This window comes from Phaseolus vulgaris, chromosome 11 (assembly GCF_051622355.1).
Source record: "Phaseolus vulgaris cultivar YP4 chromosome 11, ASM5162235v1, whole genome shotgun sequence".
Lineage (NCBI taxonomy): Eukaryota > Viridiplantae > Streptophyta > Magnoliopsida > Fabales > Fabaceae > Phaseolus > Phaseolus vulgaris.
In genome coordinates this window covers 9,769,059-9,785,465 of record NC_143508.1, presented here as the reverse complement: position 1 = coordinate 9,785,465, position 16,407 = coordinate 9,769,059, and the positions used below count along the sequence as shown (strand labels likewise).

Here is a 16,407-nt window from a genome sequence, read left to right as displayed (position 1 = left end):
TGGAAAAAATAGAAGTGATTATAATTTTTCCATCAATAATTTTTGTATCTTCTATGTTAACGAATTATCTTCTATATCATTCATCCAAGAAACACATTTTCTTTAACATTAGCAACACCTTAATTTACTAAATATATTAAACAAATGCAACCGGTTTACTTTTTATCATGTAATGCTTATTATGTCATGTTTACTTTTCAATTAGGGTGAATTTTCTATCTAGCACCATTTACACTTTTATTTTCCTAATTAACATCTTTTTGTTTTTATTTTTCTATCTAGTATCCTTTTGTTTTTATTTCCTATCTAGCACCCTTTTATTTTCCTATCTAGCACCATTTCAAAAATAAATTAAAAAATAATAAATTAAATTTTTTTTTATAATTTTAATTTTGAATGCATTAAAAAATAAATATTTTTAATGTTTAAAATAGTTAGAAATATAATTAATGAATAAAGAAATGTATTTTTACAAAATAAAAATAAAAAATTAATAAATTTAAAATGTTTAGTTTAAAATTATTTTTTTAAGAATGAATAATAAAAAATTAAAGTCTACAACAACATAAAAGTTGAATATATAAACATAAATTAGTATTTATTTTTATTATTATTGATGATGTAATTATGTTAATTTTAAGTAAAAAATATAGGACATAATTATAAAAAACAAAGTTAAATAAGGACTGATATAGACATAAAAGAACAACATGATCGGAAAAAAATGTTCATATTGTCAAACACATAAAGAATATGTCCCAACATTACTAGATTGTGCACTTCTCATAATTAATTATGTTTCATTTCATACAAACTATTTAATGTACCATTGAAGAAAATATTAAATGAATTATCATCTTTCATTTATTTTCATTTTTATGATCAACATATACTTATTTAGCATAACCTTATATCTCTTATATTTATCTTATTTGGATTTATTTTTATATCTTTTATCTTTATCTTAATTTGTTTTGCCTTTATTTTATATCTTTTATGTTTTTAGTTATTATTTTTTTTCTACCATTCTTTTTTTTTATTGTTGCTGTTTTTATTTTCTAGACTTTTTTTTTCATTTTTTGCTTCTCATTTTTAAGCATTAAGTGTAACATTTGCATTAGTTTTTTTTTAGGATTTTGCATTTAGGGTAGACACTTCAATATTACTTATGTATCCACTATTAATTAATACTAATTGACTTTGATTTTTTTTAATTATGTCATGTATTTTTTTGTAATTATGTCAATAATAATAAAAATAAATAGTAATTTATGTTTATAGATTCAACTTTTATGTTGTTGTAGGGTTTAATTTTTTTATTTTCTTCATTCTTAAAAAAAAATAATTTAAAACTAAAAATTTTAATTTATTTTATTTTATTTTATAAAAACTCATTTCTTTATTCATTAATTATATTTCTAACTATTTTAAACATTAAAAATATTTATTTTTTAATGCATTCAAAATTAAAATTATCAAAAAATAAATAAATTATTATTTATTGATTTATTTTTGAAATGGTGCTAGATAGGGAAATAAAAAATAAAAAAGTGCTAGATAGGAAAATAAAAACAAAATGGTGCTAGATAGGTAATTTACCCTTTCAATTACCTAATTAATTTGATGAACTTATTGATTAATACTAGAGTTTTGTTTAAACTTATTTTCTATATTATGTAAGGAAAAGAGAATAAATTATGGGGTGCAGAAAGAAAAACTCTTTGTCACCTATGCATTCTTCTCTTTGCACCCAAACTTCCCTTTTTGAGGCGGTGCTTGTTCTCATCTCCTTTGTTAGCAATTCATTTTTAGAATTTATATTTTATATTTTTCTATATAAACGTATGTCGAATTATTAAAATTTAAGGCTCGTGAGTAAGTCTTATTCGACAGGGTTTTGAAAGCCTTTTGATTCTCCATCTTTTTATGTTTTTTTTTATTCATGTACTTTTTTTCACCCTAATTTGTACAGGGGCACTGCTGCAATTCGTAAAATTTACCATATGTATTAATATATTTTAGATTATATATTTGGAATACTAAAATATATATATATTTCTTTTAAATATTAAAAAATCATAAAATGTATAATCTAAAATACAATTTGTATATTTGGAATGTAATTTTTTTAGAATGTATATTTTATAATACATATTTATATTTTTGAATTGTATATTTAAAATAAAAAATTATATTTTAAATTGTACAATTTAAAATATAAATTTTAAAAAGGTAAAATTGAAATTTTAAAGTTTATGGATGTGTAGCTTGAAAATATGAGTGAAGAATAAATTCCTTTTGTAAATGTGTTTATGGATTACCCTGTTTGCCAACATTAATTAGCCCTTTTCTTTAGGACAGCTTCTTCCTGCACCTCCATGACTTCTTCTCCCACTCCCATACTAAAAGTACATTTACTAATATATTCCTCAGTAAAAATATTAAAAAATTAAAATAATAGTTTAATATACCTTTAACCTACTTAACCTTCACTTTCACTTTCACTTTCGTGCGTTTTCTCTCTGTTCCTTCCAGCGGCACCGCTCCACACTCCTATTCGAAGGTTTTTTTCTCTTCATCTCTCAAATCTCTCTAAACCCCACATTCTCTATCACTCACACATCCAAAGTGCTCTCTTCTCATGTTAGTAAGTTGAATTTTCCAAATTTTGCATTGCTTTTGAAACCTGCTGCTGTGTAATCCGTTTGTTGTGTAATCCAGTACTCTCTGCATTTTTTCATAATAGGCACCGGATTATGTAATCCGGTATAGTTGTGAATGTAAAGTAATACCGGATTACTTAATCCGGTTTAGGTTATTTTAGTAATTCCGAATTAGGTAATCCGGTTTAGGTTTACATTGTGTGTGTTTCGGATTATGTAATCCGGTTTAGGTTTACATTGTGTGTGTTTCGGATTATGTAATCTGGTAGTGTTCTTACAAAGTTTGATTTTTGTGATTTTGCGTTTTTGTTATATATTTAGTTTCCAACCCACTTGTTAAAAACTTTTTTAAAATTTTATATTATGTACACAAATTCATGATTATATTATTTATTATTTGTAAATAATTGAAATTTAAATTGTGTTGTGGATAGATATGGCTAAAACTAGAGGTGGTGGATCGCAGAAGACCGACGACATCCGTCCGTAGAAGAGACCGAGGTGGTGTCGAGGAAAGGATTGATGATGATGTTCATATTGATAATGACAATGAACAAGGTTTACAGAATGATGACCATGTAGACCAGGGAGAAGGGTTTCCTGGAGGACCTTCTGATATGTCTTTACTGGTAAATTTTGCTGACCATGTTGTTGTTAAGCTTTGGGAGGGTGAGCTAAGAACGAAAAAACCTTCAATTAAATTATCTTTATTAATTATTGTTTAAATTTATTTAATTATATTTAATATATACAAAATTTATATTAGGATAAGGGAGAACTTAAATTGGTATCTCACGGTAGGAAATTACGTAAATTTGGGATGCCTCATGCTAATATTGAGCTACTTGTACAAAATTCCGGATTGTTTAGTTTGTGCAATATAAGTTATGAAGTGGGTGACAAGGGATTGATTTCAGCCTTTGTCGAAAGGTGGCATCGGGAGACAAACTCCTTCCACCTTCCCGTAGGTGAGATGACCATCACACTTGATGATGTGTCATCTCTTTTACACCTCCCCATTTTGGGTCAATTCCCAACATATGTGCCCTTAGAGTACAACAGAGCTGCAACAATTTTAACTGAGTTACTAGGGGTGGATGAGACTCGGGGGAAGGCTGAGATGAGGCAGTGTCGAGGCGTCCACGTACGATTGAGTTGGCTTCAAGATATATATGAGGAATGTTGCGCTCAAGAGGCTTGGGAGTGTGCTGTCAGGGCTTACTTGTTGTATCTGCTTGGATGCATTATTTTTGCAGATAAAAGTGCCACCTATGTATCTATATCGTACTTATTGTTATTCAGCAATCTACATATGGGTCATGGATATGCATGGGGAGCAGCAACACTTACATATCTATATGAGCAGTTGGGGGATGCATCTTATTTTAACACGAAGCAGTTGGCCAGTTATGCGACACTGGTTCAGGTATGAAACCATACAAATAATTAACAATCACATGTTACATTCCATAATGTTTTGTATTAAATATTTTATAATTAATATGATTGAATTATGTATGCATGGATTTATGAGCACTTCTCGGGCATGGGAAGAAGGGATATTAATCCCTCATATGACGATGTACACCCGCGGGCAGCACGGTATATTGTTGCCCTTCAGATTTGCACAGTTGGTGATATGCGGGTGCAGTTGGATGGGGTCACACACGATGACATCATCTGGACTCCGTATGAGGACCATAGATTGAGTAGACCATTTGAGACCATCTATTTATTCTCGGGTCACTTGCGATTGGGCAGCTTATCATATAGATATATGCCCGAGCGTGTTTTGCGCCAATTTGGGTACAAGCAGAGCATTCCATCATCACCGATGGTGGCTGAGGCTCCTAATGCACATGTCATTGATCAAAGGTGGTTGCAGTTTGATCACCACGTGGTGACAGGTTTGAGAGTTGCTTCCAGTCCATCTGCATGTGTTCCTGAGTACATGTCTTGGTTTAGGACAGTATCACACCCATACATTCACAGAGGTGAACTTGGAGATCGACCCAGTGTTGTACCACGTCGTTGCCCAGCAATGAGAATTAAAGCATGTTTAGATATAGAGCCAACGAACATTTTATACAATTGCACATTGAATGTGTGTCCTATCACATGTAGACTCATTTGAAATGATGTCTTAATCTCGTTATGTTGAAGTATAATAACATGCTTGATAGCATCCCAACACGAGCACAGGTCTCCCATGCTATTTTCTAATATTCGTTTCAAAGACCAATGAGCTGATTCAACCCTGTATAAGTATAAAACATAATAAAACAATTACACGTTATACACGTTCTAAACAAACTAAAGGCATTCATATACCTGTTTGATGTTGTATTTCCCAAATGCATTAACAAATTTGTCCAACACTTGACAAACTTTTCTTTGTGCGGAATAATCCAAGTGTTCTTCACATATTCAAAAAGTAATGGCCACGGTGAACAAATAGTTTCAAAATTTTTCACAAACTCATCAAATTTACCAATCTCTGTACAGTCAATGATAGTCTTCCATGAATCCATCACAACTTCCCAAGCCTCGACAGAATCTACCAACATTTTACACTTTGCTTTAACATTCTTATTGATGTGAAACCGACAAAGAAGATTTCTTGTTTTAGGAAATACAATATTGATGGCATTCATCAAAGCAAGATCTCTATCGCAAATAATGACTTCAGGCCCCACATGCGATGTCAAAAGTGACCCTCTAAATTTTTGTAATGCCCATATGAAGTTCTTTTCTTTCTCGCTAGATAAGAATGCAAAACCAGCAGAAAAGGACAAACCTGTACAAGTTACACCAACAATCTCAAGCAAAGGCAGTCGATATTTGTTTGTTTTGTAAGTTGTATCCATTAAGAATACAATGTTAAATGCATTCAAGAGTTTCACAGCATCAGAATGAGTCCAAAAAATATCACTAACAATATTTGAAGACTCATGACATGTACTCCAGTGAAGATAGTTGTCACGGTCTAACAACATTATTAACTGTTGTAATTCAGTTCTTGGTCCTCTAACTGATCTCTTGTACGATTATCTTGCATTGTATATTTGCTTTATTGTTGTCATATTATCCTCATTATTCTCCTTCAAAGTACGTAGAATGTTACCTGGCTTAACCATGCTTTTAGTCATATCAACAAGCATTGAATGTTCATTCATTTTTAATCTGCCTGCATATGGATGACCAACTAAGGTATCATACAAATCATGATTATGAGTACCATAACCAACCCTACGGACCAATTCAAGTAAGTCTTCTCGCGAAGGCTACACAAAGTTATTCTAACAATATTACAAAATCACTTCTTCAAATTATAATGCAATAAACATAAATGAAATGAAATTGTATTCACCTCATCTGTTGTAAAATGGATACCATAGTCCCCTTCAAACAATCCATGTTGATGCACAAAATTCATTAATTCTTCCATACTTACACCTTCATTCATAAAACATAAATTTTCATTTTATTATAATTTCCATAAATTCACATATGCAAAACAAAAATAGCATAAGATTTTGTAATTGGCAACTTGACTTCCGGATAGTATAATCCATAAGTCAAATTTTAACAGCATAATGAATTCCGGATTACGTAATCCATAAGTCATTTCAGGTGACTTTCGGATTGTGTAATCCATAAGTCAAAATTTTCACAGCAAAATGACTACCGGATTATGTAATTCGTAAGTCATGTTTGATGTTCCAAATTATGTAATGTAATGCGTAATTGAAATTCATATAGCAAAATGAGTATCGGACTACGTAATACGCAAGACATATTGAAAGTTCTAAAATCACTTCCGGATTGCGTAATCCATAGTTCATTTGGTACCAGATTACACAATCTGGAAATATGACTTTGGCAGGTTCCAGATCCGGTATGCACAAAAGTTATCTAATCCGAAACGCTTTACTTAAGCACCGAATTATGTGATCCGTGGATCCACCGGATTAACTAATGTGGAAATATTTATTTAAGGCAGAAGAATGAGAATGAGAATGAGAATGTACCTCATCAACAGTGCCAATGCCAACACCACCTACCACCGCTGCTACCTACCACCGTGCACCACCTCAACCACCTTCAGCACCACTTCCAACACCACTACAAGGACCACCACCACTCAAGCTCCAGATGCACCCCACCACACGAAGTAACTTCCTTTCTCATTTTTATCTTTTTACTGAAGGATAATTTTGGTATTTTTAAACTTTACGGAGGTGCCCAAAGAAATGATGGAGGTGCAGGAAGAAGCTGTCTTCTTTAGTCGCCTCCATAAATACTCGACCACCCTCATTTGTTTTAAAACACAATTTTCAGAAGGCAATTGCTTCCTGCACCCCCATGTTTTTCTTCCTGCACTCCCACAGTCTTATGCAAAGACTAAATCGTCCTTAATAGTTTTTCAAATTCCAAAAATACCCTTCACTTAAAAAAAACCCTAAAAGGCGCAGGCAACCATTCTCTCAGTGCGCAGCCGTGGGTTTCATTTTCTAGCAGCAGCCGCACCTACAAATCGCCATCCTTACAATCTTAGACATTTTCTCTTGCTGATATAGAGTGTTTTTAATCAAGGTAAGTTAATTTCGTTGCTTTCGGATCTGCACATCCGGTTTTTTTTATGGATTTTTGTTTCTGTAAGTGTTTTATAGCATTCCAAATCATAGAATCCGCTTGAGTCCCGAATTTATGCTTGCGGTAAAATCCCGAATTTATAGTTCCGGGAAAGTTCCGAATTTTTTGATCCAAAAAAGTTTCAAATTTTTGAATCCGGGAACGTTTAAAATTTTGGATCCGGGAAAGTTTTGAATTTTTATTCCCCTCTGCTCATGAAATCCATATAAATTAGTTGAAATAATATGAATGTTAACTGGTAAAACAAATTATTAGAACTCCCTGTTTATTAATCTTTTTTAAACTTCACAATTATCATAATGTTTTCCAATGCTAAGTGCAGTACCAAAAACAGCCAAAGATCAAATCAATTTCTATTTGAGCTGAAAAGGGAATGTAACAATATTTTATGCAAAACTTCTTTGCCACCCTTCTACTGTGCAAGTTCTTACTTGTTCTCTTATTTTATGCAATATGATATGATTAAACCAAAAGTTAAGTATATAGCATGCAAAGTGTGTACTTGGAATCCAACATGGGAGATCTTTACGGGACCCACCCAAACACTAAGTTCATCTAAAGCTTGTATTTTATTTATTTTAATCCCCGGAACATACTCCATTGTCAGAATCTGCATTTGAAAAATAGTTAAATTACATAGATGAATAAGAAATACATCATAAGTAAAATGGGAAAGATGTATAACTGCAATGTTTTATCTATGATACAGTAATCCCAGTATATTGCAATCAATCTCCTGAAAATATTTAACTCGTGTTACATTAACAAGGATCAGACAAAGTCACATATATAATAAAAGGAAGATCCGGACCTGTGTTTTTATGATCTTAGATAACAATGTTTGTTTAGTAGAAATGATACAATGCTTTTTTTTTTTATCTCTTTTGGTTTCAATAGAATTTTATATTTGTTGTTTTGTGCTTGTATTGGTTCAACATCTTATTCATTAGTTTGTAATTTGGTTTAACTGGAATGGTGTAATTGAATAGAAATGGTGAAGACTAGGGGAGGAGGTTCACAAGGTGATCGTCTACGTCCCACAACCTCTGTTAGAAGAAGAAGAAGACATGTTAATGGAGATGAAGAACATGTTGAACTTGAAGAAGCTGAACCCCAAATGGAGGTGGAGGACGAAGATGCACCTGAAGTAGAAGGTGAAGGTTATCCTGGAGGTCCACGAGATGGGACATTATTGACAAGTTATGAAGACCATGTGGCCATGCAATTATGGAATGGTGTGGTAAGTAAATATGTTGTATTATGATACTTGTTCATTGTTAATTTGATATGATTTTCGTTCATCACCGCCAATATTTTATATGATTTTGGTTGGTTAAATTAGGATCGAGGAGAGTTAAAATTGGTGTCTCATGGCCGAAAAATGAATAAGATGGGTGCTCCTCATCCTCGGATACTACCTACAGTGGAGTTGTCAGGTTTAGTTGGACTTGTTGGGGCAAGCTATGACACAATAGACAAAGGATTGTTGTGTGCCTTTGTAGAAAGGTGGCACCCAGAGACAAATTCTTTTCATCTTCCTGTAGGTGAGTTGACCATCACATTGGATGATGTGTCGAATTTGTTGCACCTCCCAATTATCGGTCAGTTTTACACGTACCCGAGCTTGAATGTAGCTGCGGCGACCGATTTGCTTGTTGATTCACTTCGTGTAGAACGGGGAGTAGCAGTTGCTGAGACTCGCCATTGTCGGGGTGGACATGTGCGTCTAAGCTGGTTGAGGGAGATGTATGAGGACGCATGTAGCAGGAGACAATGGACTGTGGCTGCACGGGCATATTTGTTACACCTAGTAGGTTGCACCATCTTTGCAGATAAGAGTGCTACATCGATTAGTGTATCCTACTTAGGATTATTTGTAGATTTAAGGCACACCGGAGGATACTCATGGGCAGCAGCTGCTTTGACCCACATGTATGAGCAGTTGGGAGATGGTTCTTATGCAAATACTAGACAGTTAGCTGGTATGTCATGTTATTGGCATCGTGGATATATGAGCACTTTTCGAGTATTGGGCATCGACAAGTTCGGGATGACTATGTTGAGGATGAGCCGCGGTGTATGAAATATGTGGTCGGGAGTAGGTTGTCCACACTTGCATCTGTTCGGATGCAATTAGATAGTCTTTGTATAAGTGTTGTTCAATGGATGCCCTATGAAGAGCATAGAGCGGTGCGTCCTTTTGAGTGGATTTCTTTATTTTCAGGGTACATTCAATTGAGGGCTTGTAGGCAGATGCATTTGCCTGAACGTGTACTTAGACAGTATGGATATATACAGTGTATCCCTCGTCACCCAGCCAATGGTGATCCCTCCACATCTGAGATCGACCATCGATGGTTAGATTTTAATGCTAACCTCGTACAGGGTGTCGTATTAGCAGCTGATGTTGGAACCTGTGTTCCTGCATATTTGGAGTGGTTTCGGTCTATATCACATCCATATATCATTCAGATGGCTGAGGATAATCGACCTCCGGTGATTACCCCTGATGGACGACGTCAGGACGGGAATGATACTATCTCTGAGCATCCCGCAGTGGTAAGAACTTATTACTTGTTTATTTAAATAATACATTCTCAATTGCAATCAATGTAATTTGTTTATAATTGTAGGGTCTTTGTAGAAGAATAGCATCCACCTTGCAATTGATTATAGATGATGGTCATTTAACCGAGGATTCACCTGCATGGGAAGGGACACAGACAGCCTTGATGCTAGCCCGATCAGCCACCGAGGACATGTTTGTGTATGTTCGCAGACGACGACACGGACGACGATGATGATCATTTTAGTTGTTGTTATGTTTTGTAATTTCGTGAAGAAAGACTTAGTTTACAATTATTTCTAAATTTCTAAATTTGATGAATGAACATTTTGGTTATGAAATTAGACAATTCTTCTTCCGCATTTATAACAGTAAGAATGTTAACATATTCATTTATCAATGCAATTAAAACTATAAATGTCGCCTAATGGACATAATTTGTGTAAACATTTGCATCCGACTAGTATAATATGAACACCAAGTTTTGGCAATTGGATAACAATGAGTAGACCATAAAATATCTGTTGGTGGAATCGGGCAACCTTGTTGCAACTAAACCTGTTAAAAATTGTAAACAATGTCATTAATTATGAATTATGTTTTTCTATGATTCCTAAAATTCATTAACAATGAAGTTGAACAAACCTGAACAAAATGATTTCCATGAACATGTCCAATACAGATGATGCGGTGATGATTAAAATCTGTTGGAGGTTGGGATCTTAATGGAAAAATAGTCAATGATTGTTTAAGAGATAAACACACAACAATCACATTATATCGATTCGCAATAACGTATCCCATATCCGGTATTGTCATCCACTTATCTGTACTTATCTGCAAACATAAGAAAATGTAACAAGTTAATCCAACTCATACACCATTTTACAATTAATAACATCATTCAAAATTTATAGAATTACCATGTGGTCAACTAGAAGTGAATTTTTCAGAAATTCATATCGTTCATCACCGCCAAACAAATCAATATATTCTTGACGCCATTGACAAAGTTCTTTATGCAAGTTCATGCGTACAATAGCCCAGGACTCCTCTCCCATACCCAATAATGCACCAACCGCATGATAACCACAATGACCGTCAGCCTTAACATCAACAATATCAACAATGTAAGGATGAATTCGCACTGGAAATTGTTGTAGCATTGGTATTGATTTGGTCAGAGGAGTCTCTGAAATAAATCCCTTGCTACATTTCAAACTAGATGAACTATCATGTTGTGAAAGAATGGCATCAACATGTTCAAAGTAAGAAGGAATTCGCTTCGTTGATCTACCAAATTTACTCTGACGCCCTTTTTGTGCACCTTTTGTTTTGACTTTCTCCGTTGGTGGACATAAAGATGTCTTATCTGGATAGGCAATCTCACGTAATTTGGACTTTGATGTTAATCTTACCAGCCATGTCAACCTCATTGAACCGATTCATGATGACAACCCACTCTTGTTGGATGGACAACTCTGCTAAAGTATCATCATTTGAAATATCTAAAAAGCTTAATCGTGTCCAAATGAAATGCACTGAATGCAATGGTATGCTACCAACACCAAAGGAAGTCAAATCACAAGCACAAGGAAGGCCATGAGTAGATCTAATGGTGCACCCACAATGAGATTTATCTAAACCAACATATTCAACTCGATCACTCTCTTCTGCAATATACTGCAAGGCATATTTTGAAACGAAGCCAACCAATTTCTTATATCTTGTTACATTGAAGACATGACTCACTACATGCAAACTCTTTTCAAATGAAGATTTAATTGCATTATGTTGCAAGATGATCATCTTATTAATGGAATCCCAACAAAAGCATAAGTCCCCCATTGACTTCTCAAGGGATCCTCTTTAAACTCCAATGTGCAGCCTCAACCCTGTTACTTGTCATGTTGCCTAAGTGCATGACTTTATCCGTCCAAGCCTTAACAAACTTCTCTTTATGTGGATTTAACCAAGTACTAATCACATATTCAGTAAATATAGGCCATGGTGAACAAACAACATTAAAAGCCTCCACACGATGTTCATAGGACTCTACATTTTCACAATCAACAATTGCTCCCCAAGATTCCATCACTTGATCCCATGCCTCTTTTGGATAAACAATCATTTTACATTTTGCTTTAACATTTTTATCAATGTGAAAACGACATAACAAATTAGCAGCTTCGGGAAACACAACATTTATTGCATTCATTAAAGCAATATCTCTATCACTAACCACAACCTTTGGGTATGAATCAACTCTCAAAAACAAACCTTTTAGCTTCTTGAGGGCCCATACAAAGTTATGATGACGTTCTGATGCGAGTAACATAAATGCAGCACTGAAGGTCAATCCCGTTGAGGTTACACCAACAACTTCAAACAAGGGCATCCTATACCTATTAGTTTTATACGTATTGTCCATCATCAATACAATGTTAAAGGCATTCAATAACTTCACTGAATCAGGGTGTGTCCAAAATAAATCTTGCACAACATTCGTCCCTTCTTCAAACCTAGACCAATAGATATACATATCTCGCTTAAGTAACATCATCAATTGTTGCATTTCAGTTCTATCACCTCGTACTGATCTTTTGTACATATATCGTGCATTATAAACTTGTTTTATTATGCTGACATTTTTCTCATTATGCTCTTTCATTGTTAGCAAAATATTTCTAGGCTTCACCGAACTCTTTGTCATGTCCATAAGCATTGACTTCTCACTACATGTGAACCAGCATATGGATGACCAACCAATGTATTTGCCAACTCATGATTATGAGACCCACAAATTAATTTCAATATCCATCATTGACCACTCTTTATTGGATACCCTCGTAATCTGAAAGGACAACCACATTTCCTAGTTCCACTCTCAGTAACCTTTAAATCCTTCTTATATTGTCTGTATTTACCACCTCTCTCACAACCTAATAATACAAATGTCTTTCTTCCTCATTGGCCAGTTGAAGTATCCGATCTCAATATCACAATAACAAAACCAAAGTGAAATGCAACTTTTCTAACTCACTTTAGGAGCTCATCCCGAGTACGAAATATCTACAAAAGTTATCATAACAAATTATTTCATTTACTAATTAACAAACAACTTAAACATACTTTACAAACTTAACCTTACCTCATCTGTAGTGAACGCATTTATACATTCATCATCATCTCACACATCAACCCCATCATATAATTCTTGTTCAATTTCTTGACTACTGTCCATGCTTCTACAAACAAAACAAAAAAAAACTAAATCATTGCATTTCGGATCCATGAATCCATAAGTCAAAAAAATCATTCCAGATCCACCAATCCATAACTCAAAAAAACCATTCTGGATTCAGGAATCCATAACCAAAAAAAACCATTCCGGATTCAGAAATCCATAATGCAATTTAAGCTTCCAGATTCACCAATCCATAATGCAATTTAAGCTTCCGGATTCACCAATCCGTAATACAATTCAGGCTTCCGGAAAACAACAATCTATGATAATTTTACTTCCGGAACACCCCTCATCTGGAAAACACAATGTAATTAATTACGGATTCTTAAATCCGGAATATATTACCAGATCCCGATATCCGGTAACCTCGAAATCCCCATAACCGTCATGCCTTTAAAAAAAACTATAGTCTTACCTCTAACACCCGAACAATACTTCGGCAACGTTCTGTATTGCTCCACCTTGCTCCGAAGAATTGCAAAGACACCCAACAGTAATTGATATTTCAGTGACGAAGATGAACTGCTACAATGCAAGTCCAGGAGAGTGCCCTTTTCAAATTATAGGTCAAGGATACTTTAGGAATATTAAGAATTGTGGGGGTGCAGGAAGCAAAAGCCTTTTCAGAATGTATTTTTTATGTTGAGATTTAACTCCAAAAGAAGGAGAAGTATAAAAAAAAAGTTATGAAGTAAAAAAAATCACATTTATTGTTGATTATTATTCTTAATTATTATAATTTTTTTATAAATGTGTTCAAACATACTTTTCTTAAACCTCACAACTCATATGTAAGATTATAATAAAAAGTTAATTAATAATTTGATAAGTTCAACAAATTCTTTTTTATTATTATAATAAATTTTATATAATTTTAATATAATATTTAAAAATAAATTTTAAGTATAATTTAATTTTACAAAATTAATTGTAAAATTTGCCATATATATATTATAGAATATATTTATTTTATTTGGTCTTTCTTCAACAACTATTTGTTTATCTGAGTTGCTAGGATTCTATGACTATTTATTATGCTCCTCATAGGTTCCATAAGGGTAATGGTTAATTTGTACATTTTGTATTTTTCTTTGCTCATGCTGATTTTTATTTTCTAGATTAAAGTTTCTTTAAAAATTATCCAAATAAACTCTTCCCAATATTATTTATGCAATTATATCATTCACTTTTGATACATTCAGAATTCAGTCCCTGAATAACAGATTCTCCCTACTTTTTTTTCCATATTTCAAAATAAATTTTAAAAAAATTATGCCAGAATTTGACTTCCTAAGAACCAAATTTTGGTCTGTATTACGTGGCAACTGTTTTACATTAGGAGCTAATTTTTCATAGCGACTAATAAACGTGTGTAGTTTAGGAATTAAATAGTGAAAAGTTTATTTGAATAATTTATTTTTAAATTAGTTTATTCTGGATAAAAAAATTGGTCAAGTTGAGTGAGAATAAGCCAAACTGAATTTAATTTACTTTTGTGGGTTTTCTGAAAAGAAGACTAGTTACGGTTAACAGATGAAGATAGAAAAAAATGTCAGTAAACATCAATTTTGAAATAAATTGATTAATAGAATCTTGTTAATTATTTTAGGAGAAAAATAGTCATTTAAGAAGTTTTTTTCTGTATAGAATTAGATGAGTGAAAAATAGGATAAAAGAGTAAACTTGTTTGAAAAAATTATAAATATTATGGAAGAAGTTATCACAAGACAAGTTTACAATATAGAGATGTTAGAGAGAAGGTTACTAGTTACACAGGTTCTCTACTGTCTAATAATTACACCAAGGGTGTTTCTTCCTGCACCTCTACACTTTTCTTCCTGCACCCCTACATTTTTCGAAAAGACTGAAATTACCCTTTATAGTTTTAGGTGTTTCCAAAATAGTAGTTCCGTTAGCAAAAGATATTTTCGGAATAAAAAATCTGGAAGACAAATAATTATTTTTTGAACACATTTTTTTTAATTTCCACATTTATAAATCCGAAATTCATAAAACATGTTCTGGAAAAGACGTTCTGAAAATATTTCAGAAAGATCAATCTGAAAATCATTTTTTAAAGGGGGCAAAATAGTCTTCCGAAAGTGTGGAGGTACAGGGAGAAATTTGTAGAGGTGCAGGAAGAAGTTGCCTTACACCAATTGACTTAATCTTTTATGTATTTATTTCTTATATTTCACTTTAAACATTTATTGGATTTCCACTTACTGTAATTTAATATTAAAAATAAATTAATGTTATTCATATTTCTTTTTATCATTTAAACTAATTTGAAAATTCAAATTAAACTAGTTATTTTATAAATTTATGTAAGCATTGGAAAAATTATTTGAAAATCAATAATGAAAATCACTAAAAATATATAAATTATATTTTTACATGTTAGAAACTGATAATTAAGCGATAATAAAAGTCAACATATTTGTTTCTAAAATTGCGATTGTTAAAGAAAAAAAAAATAGTACTTTATATAATTTTTCTGTAGCTTAATTAGTTCGTATTTATTTATTTGAATTGAAAATTTTAAGATTTCTAGTCTTAAAAAACACACTTGTTCTATGTTTTTTAGTGAAAATAAATCAAAGCAGGATGATAATTGCGAAATTCAAAGATTTAACTGAGGTCAAACTGGTTTCAATAATTTTTAAATTTTTTTTAATACATTTATAAAAAAAATAACATACATAAATTTATAAAATTTAAATTTTATTCAAATATGTCATATATCATGGCATTACTAAAATAAATTATATACAAAAGCAAACCAATCTAATACATCAATTTAACATTAAAAAAGATTACCCGTTAACCATTATAAATCTCTTAAAAAAAGTCAACAATAAAAAAAATCCTTTTAAGCCAATTGGACCCTTTAACTCACCCATCTTTTCATATAAATATTTTAAAAATAAAAATAATTAATACAATGCTAGGACTTCATAGTATTTGAAAAAAAAATTGAAAACTTTTTCAGGAACTTTTATATATTCATACACACACACCAAAAATTGATATATATATATATATATATATATATCAATTTTTTTATGTTAACTGATGTAATAGTTAAAAAGAATGTAACATAAAAAGCAAGCCAATATCTTATAAATATTGGGTATACTTATATAAAAAATAAATTCTAAATATAAAGTGACAAAAATAAATACACCAAATATAATTTGTTGCTTTTTATTTAAAAACTAATCTTTTTAAACCAATTATTTTAATAATGTATTTTTCAATTATTTTAAAAATAT

At 32.2% G+C, this 16,407-nt stretch overlaps 2 protein-coding genes and 1 pseudogene across 2 annotated transcripts; 1 reads left to right on the top strand and 2 right to left on the bottom strand.

The window, feature by feature from the left end:
* The first annotated feature begins 4,209 nt into the window (after positions 1-4,209).
* Positions 4,210-4,797, top strand: LOC137833903 (uncharacterized). Its single transcript, XM_068641973.1, has one exon. It carries the CDS (start codon positions 4,210-4,212, stop codon positions 4,795-4,797), a length of 588 nt encoding a protein of 195 aa, XP_068498074.1.
* A 5,640-nt stretch (positions 4,798-10,437) lies between these two features.
* Positions 10,438-11,733, bottom strand: LOC137833901 (uncharacterized; annotated as a pseudogene).
* A 7-nt stretch (positions 11,734-11,740) lies between these two features.
* LOC137833895 (protein FAR-RED IMPAIRED RESPONSE 1-like) lies at positions 11,741-12,598 on the bottom strand. Its single transcript, XM_068641967.1, has one exon. The coding sequence runs from the start codon at positions 12,596-12,598 to the stop codon at positions 11,741-11,743; it is 858 nt and encodes a 285-aa protein (XP_068498068.1).
* Between the last annotated feature and the right edge of the window lie 3,809 nt (positions 12,599-16,407).

Excerpts from the sequence above, each read along its gene's own strand:
- LOC137833895 (XM_068641967.1), bottom strand. The coding sequence starts at position 12,598 with ATGACAAAGAGTTCGGTGAAGCCTAGAAATATTTTGCTAACAATGAAA.
- LOC137833903 (XM_068641973.1), top strand. The coding sequence starts at position 4,210 with ATGGGAAGAAGGGATATTAATCCCTCATATGACGATGTACACCCGCGG.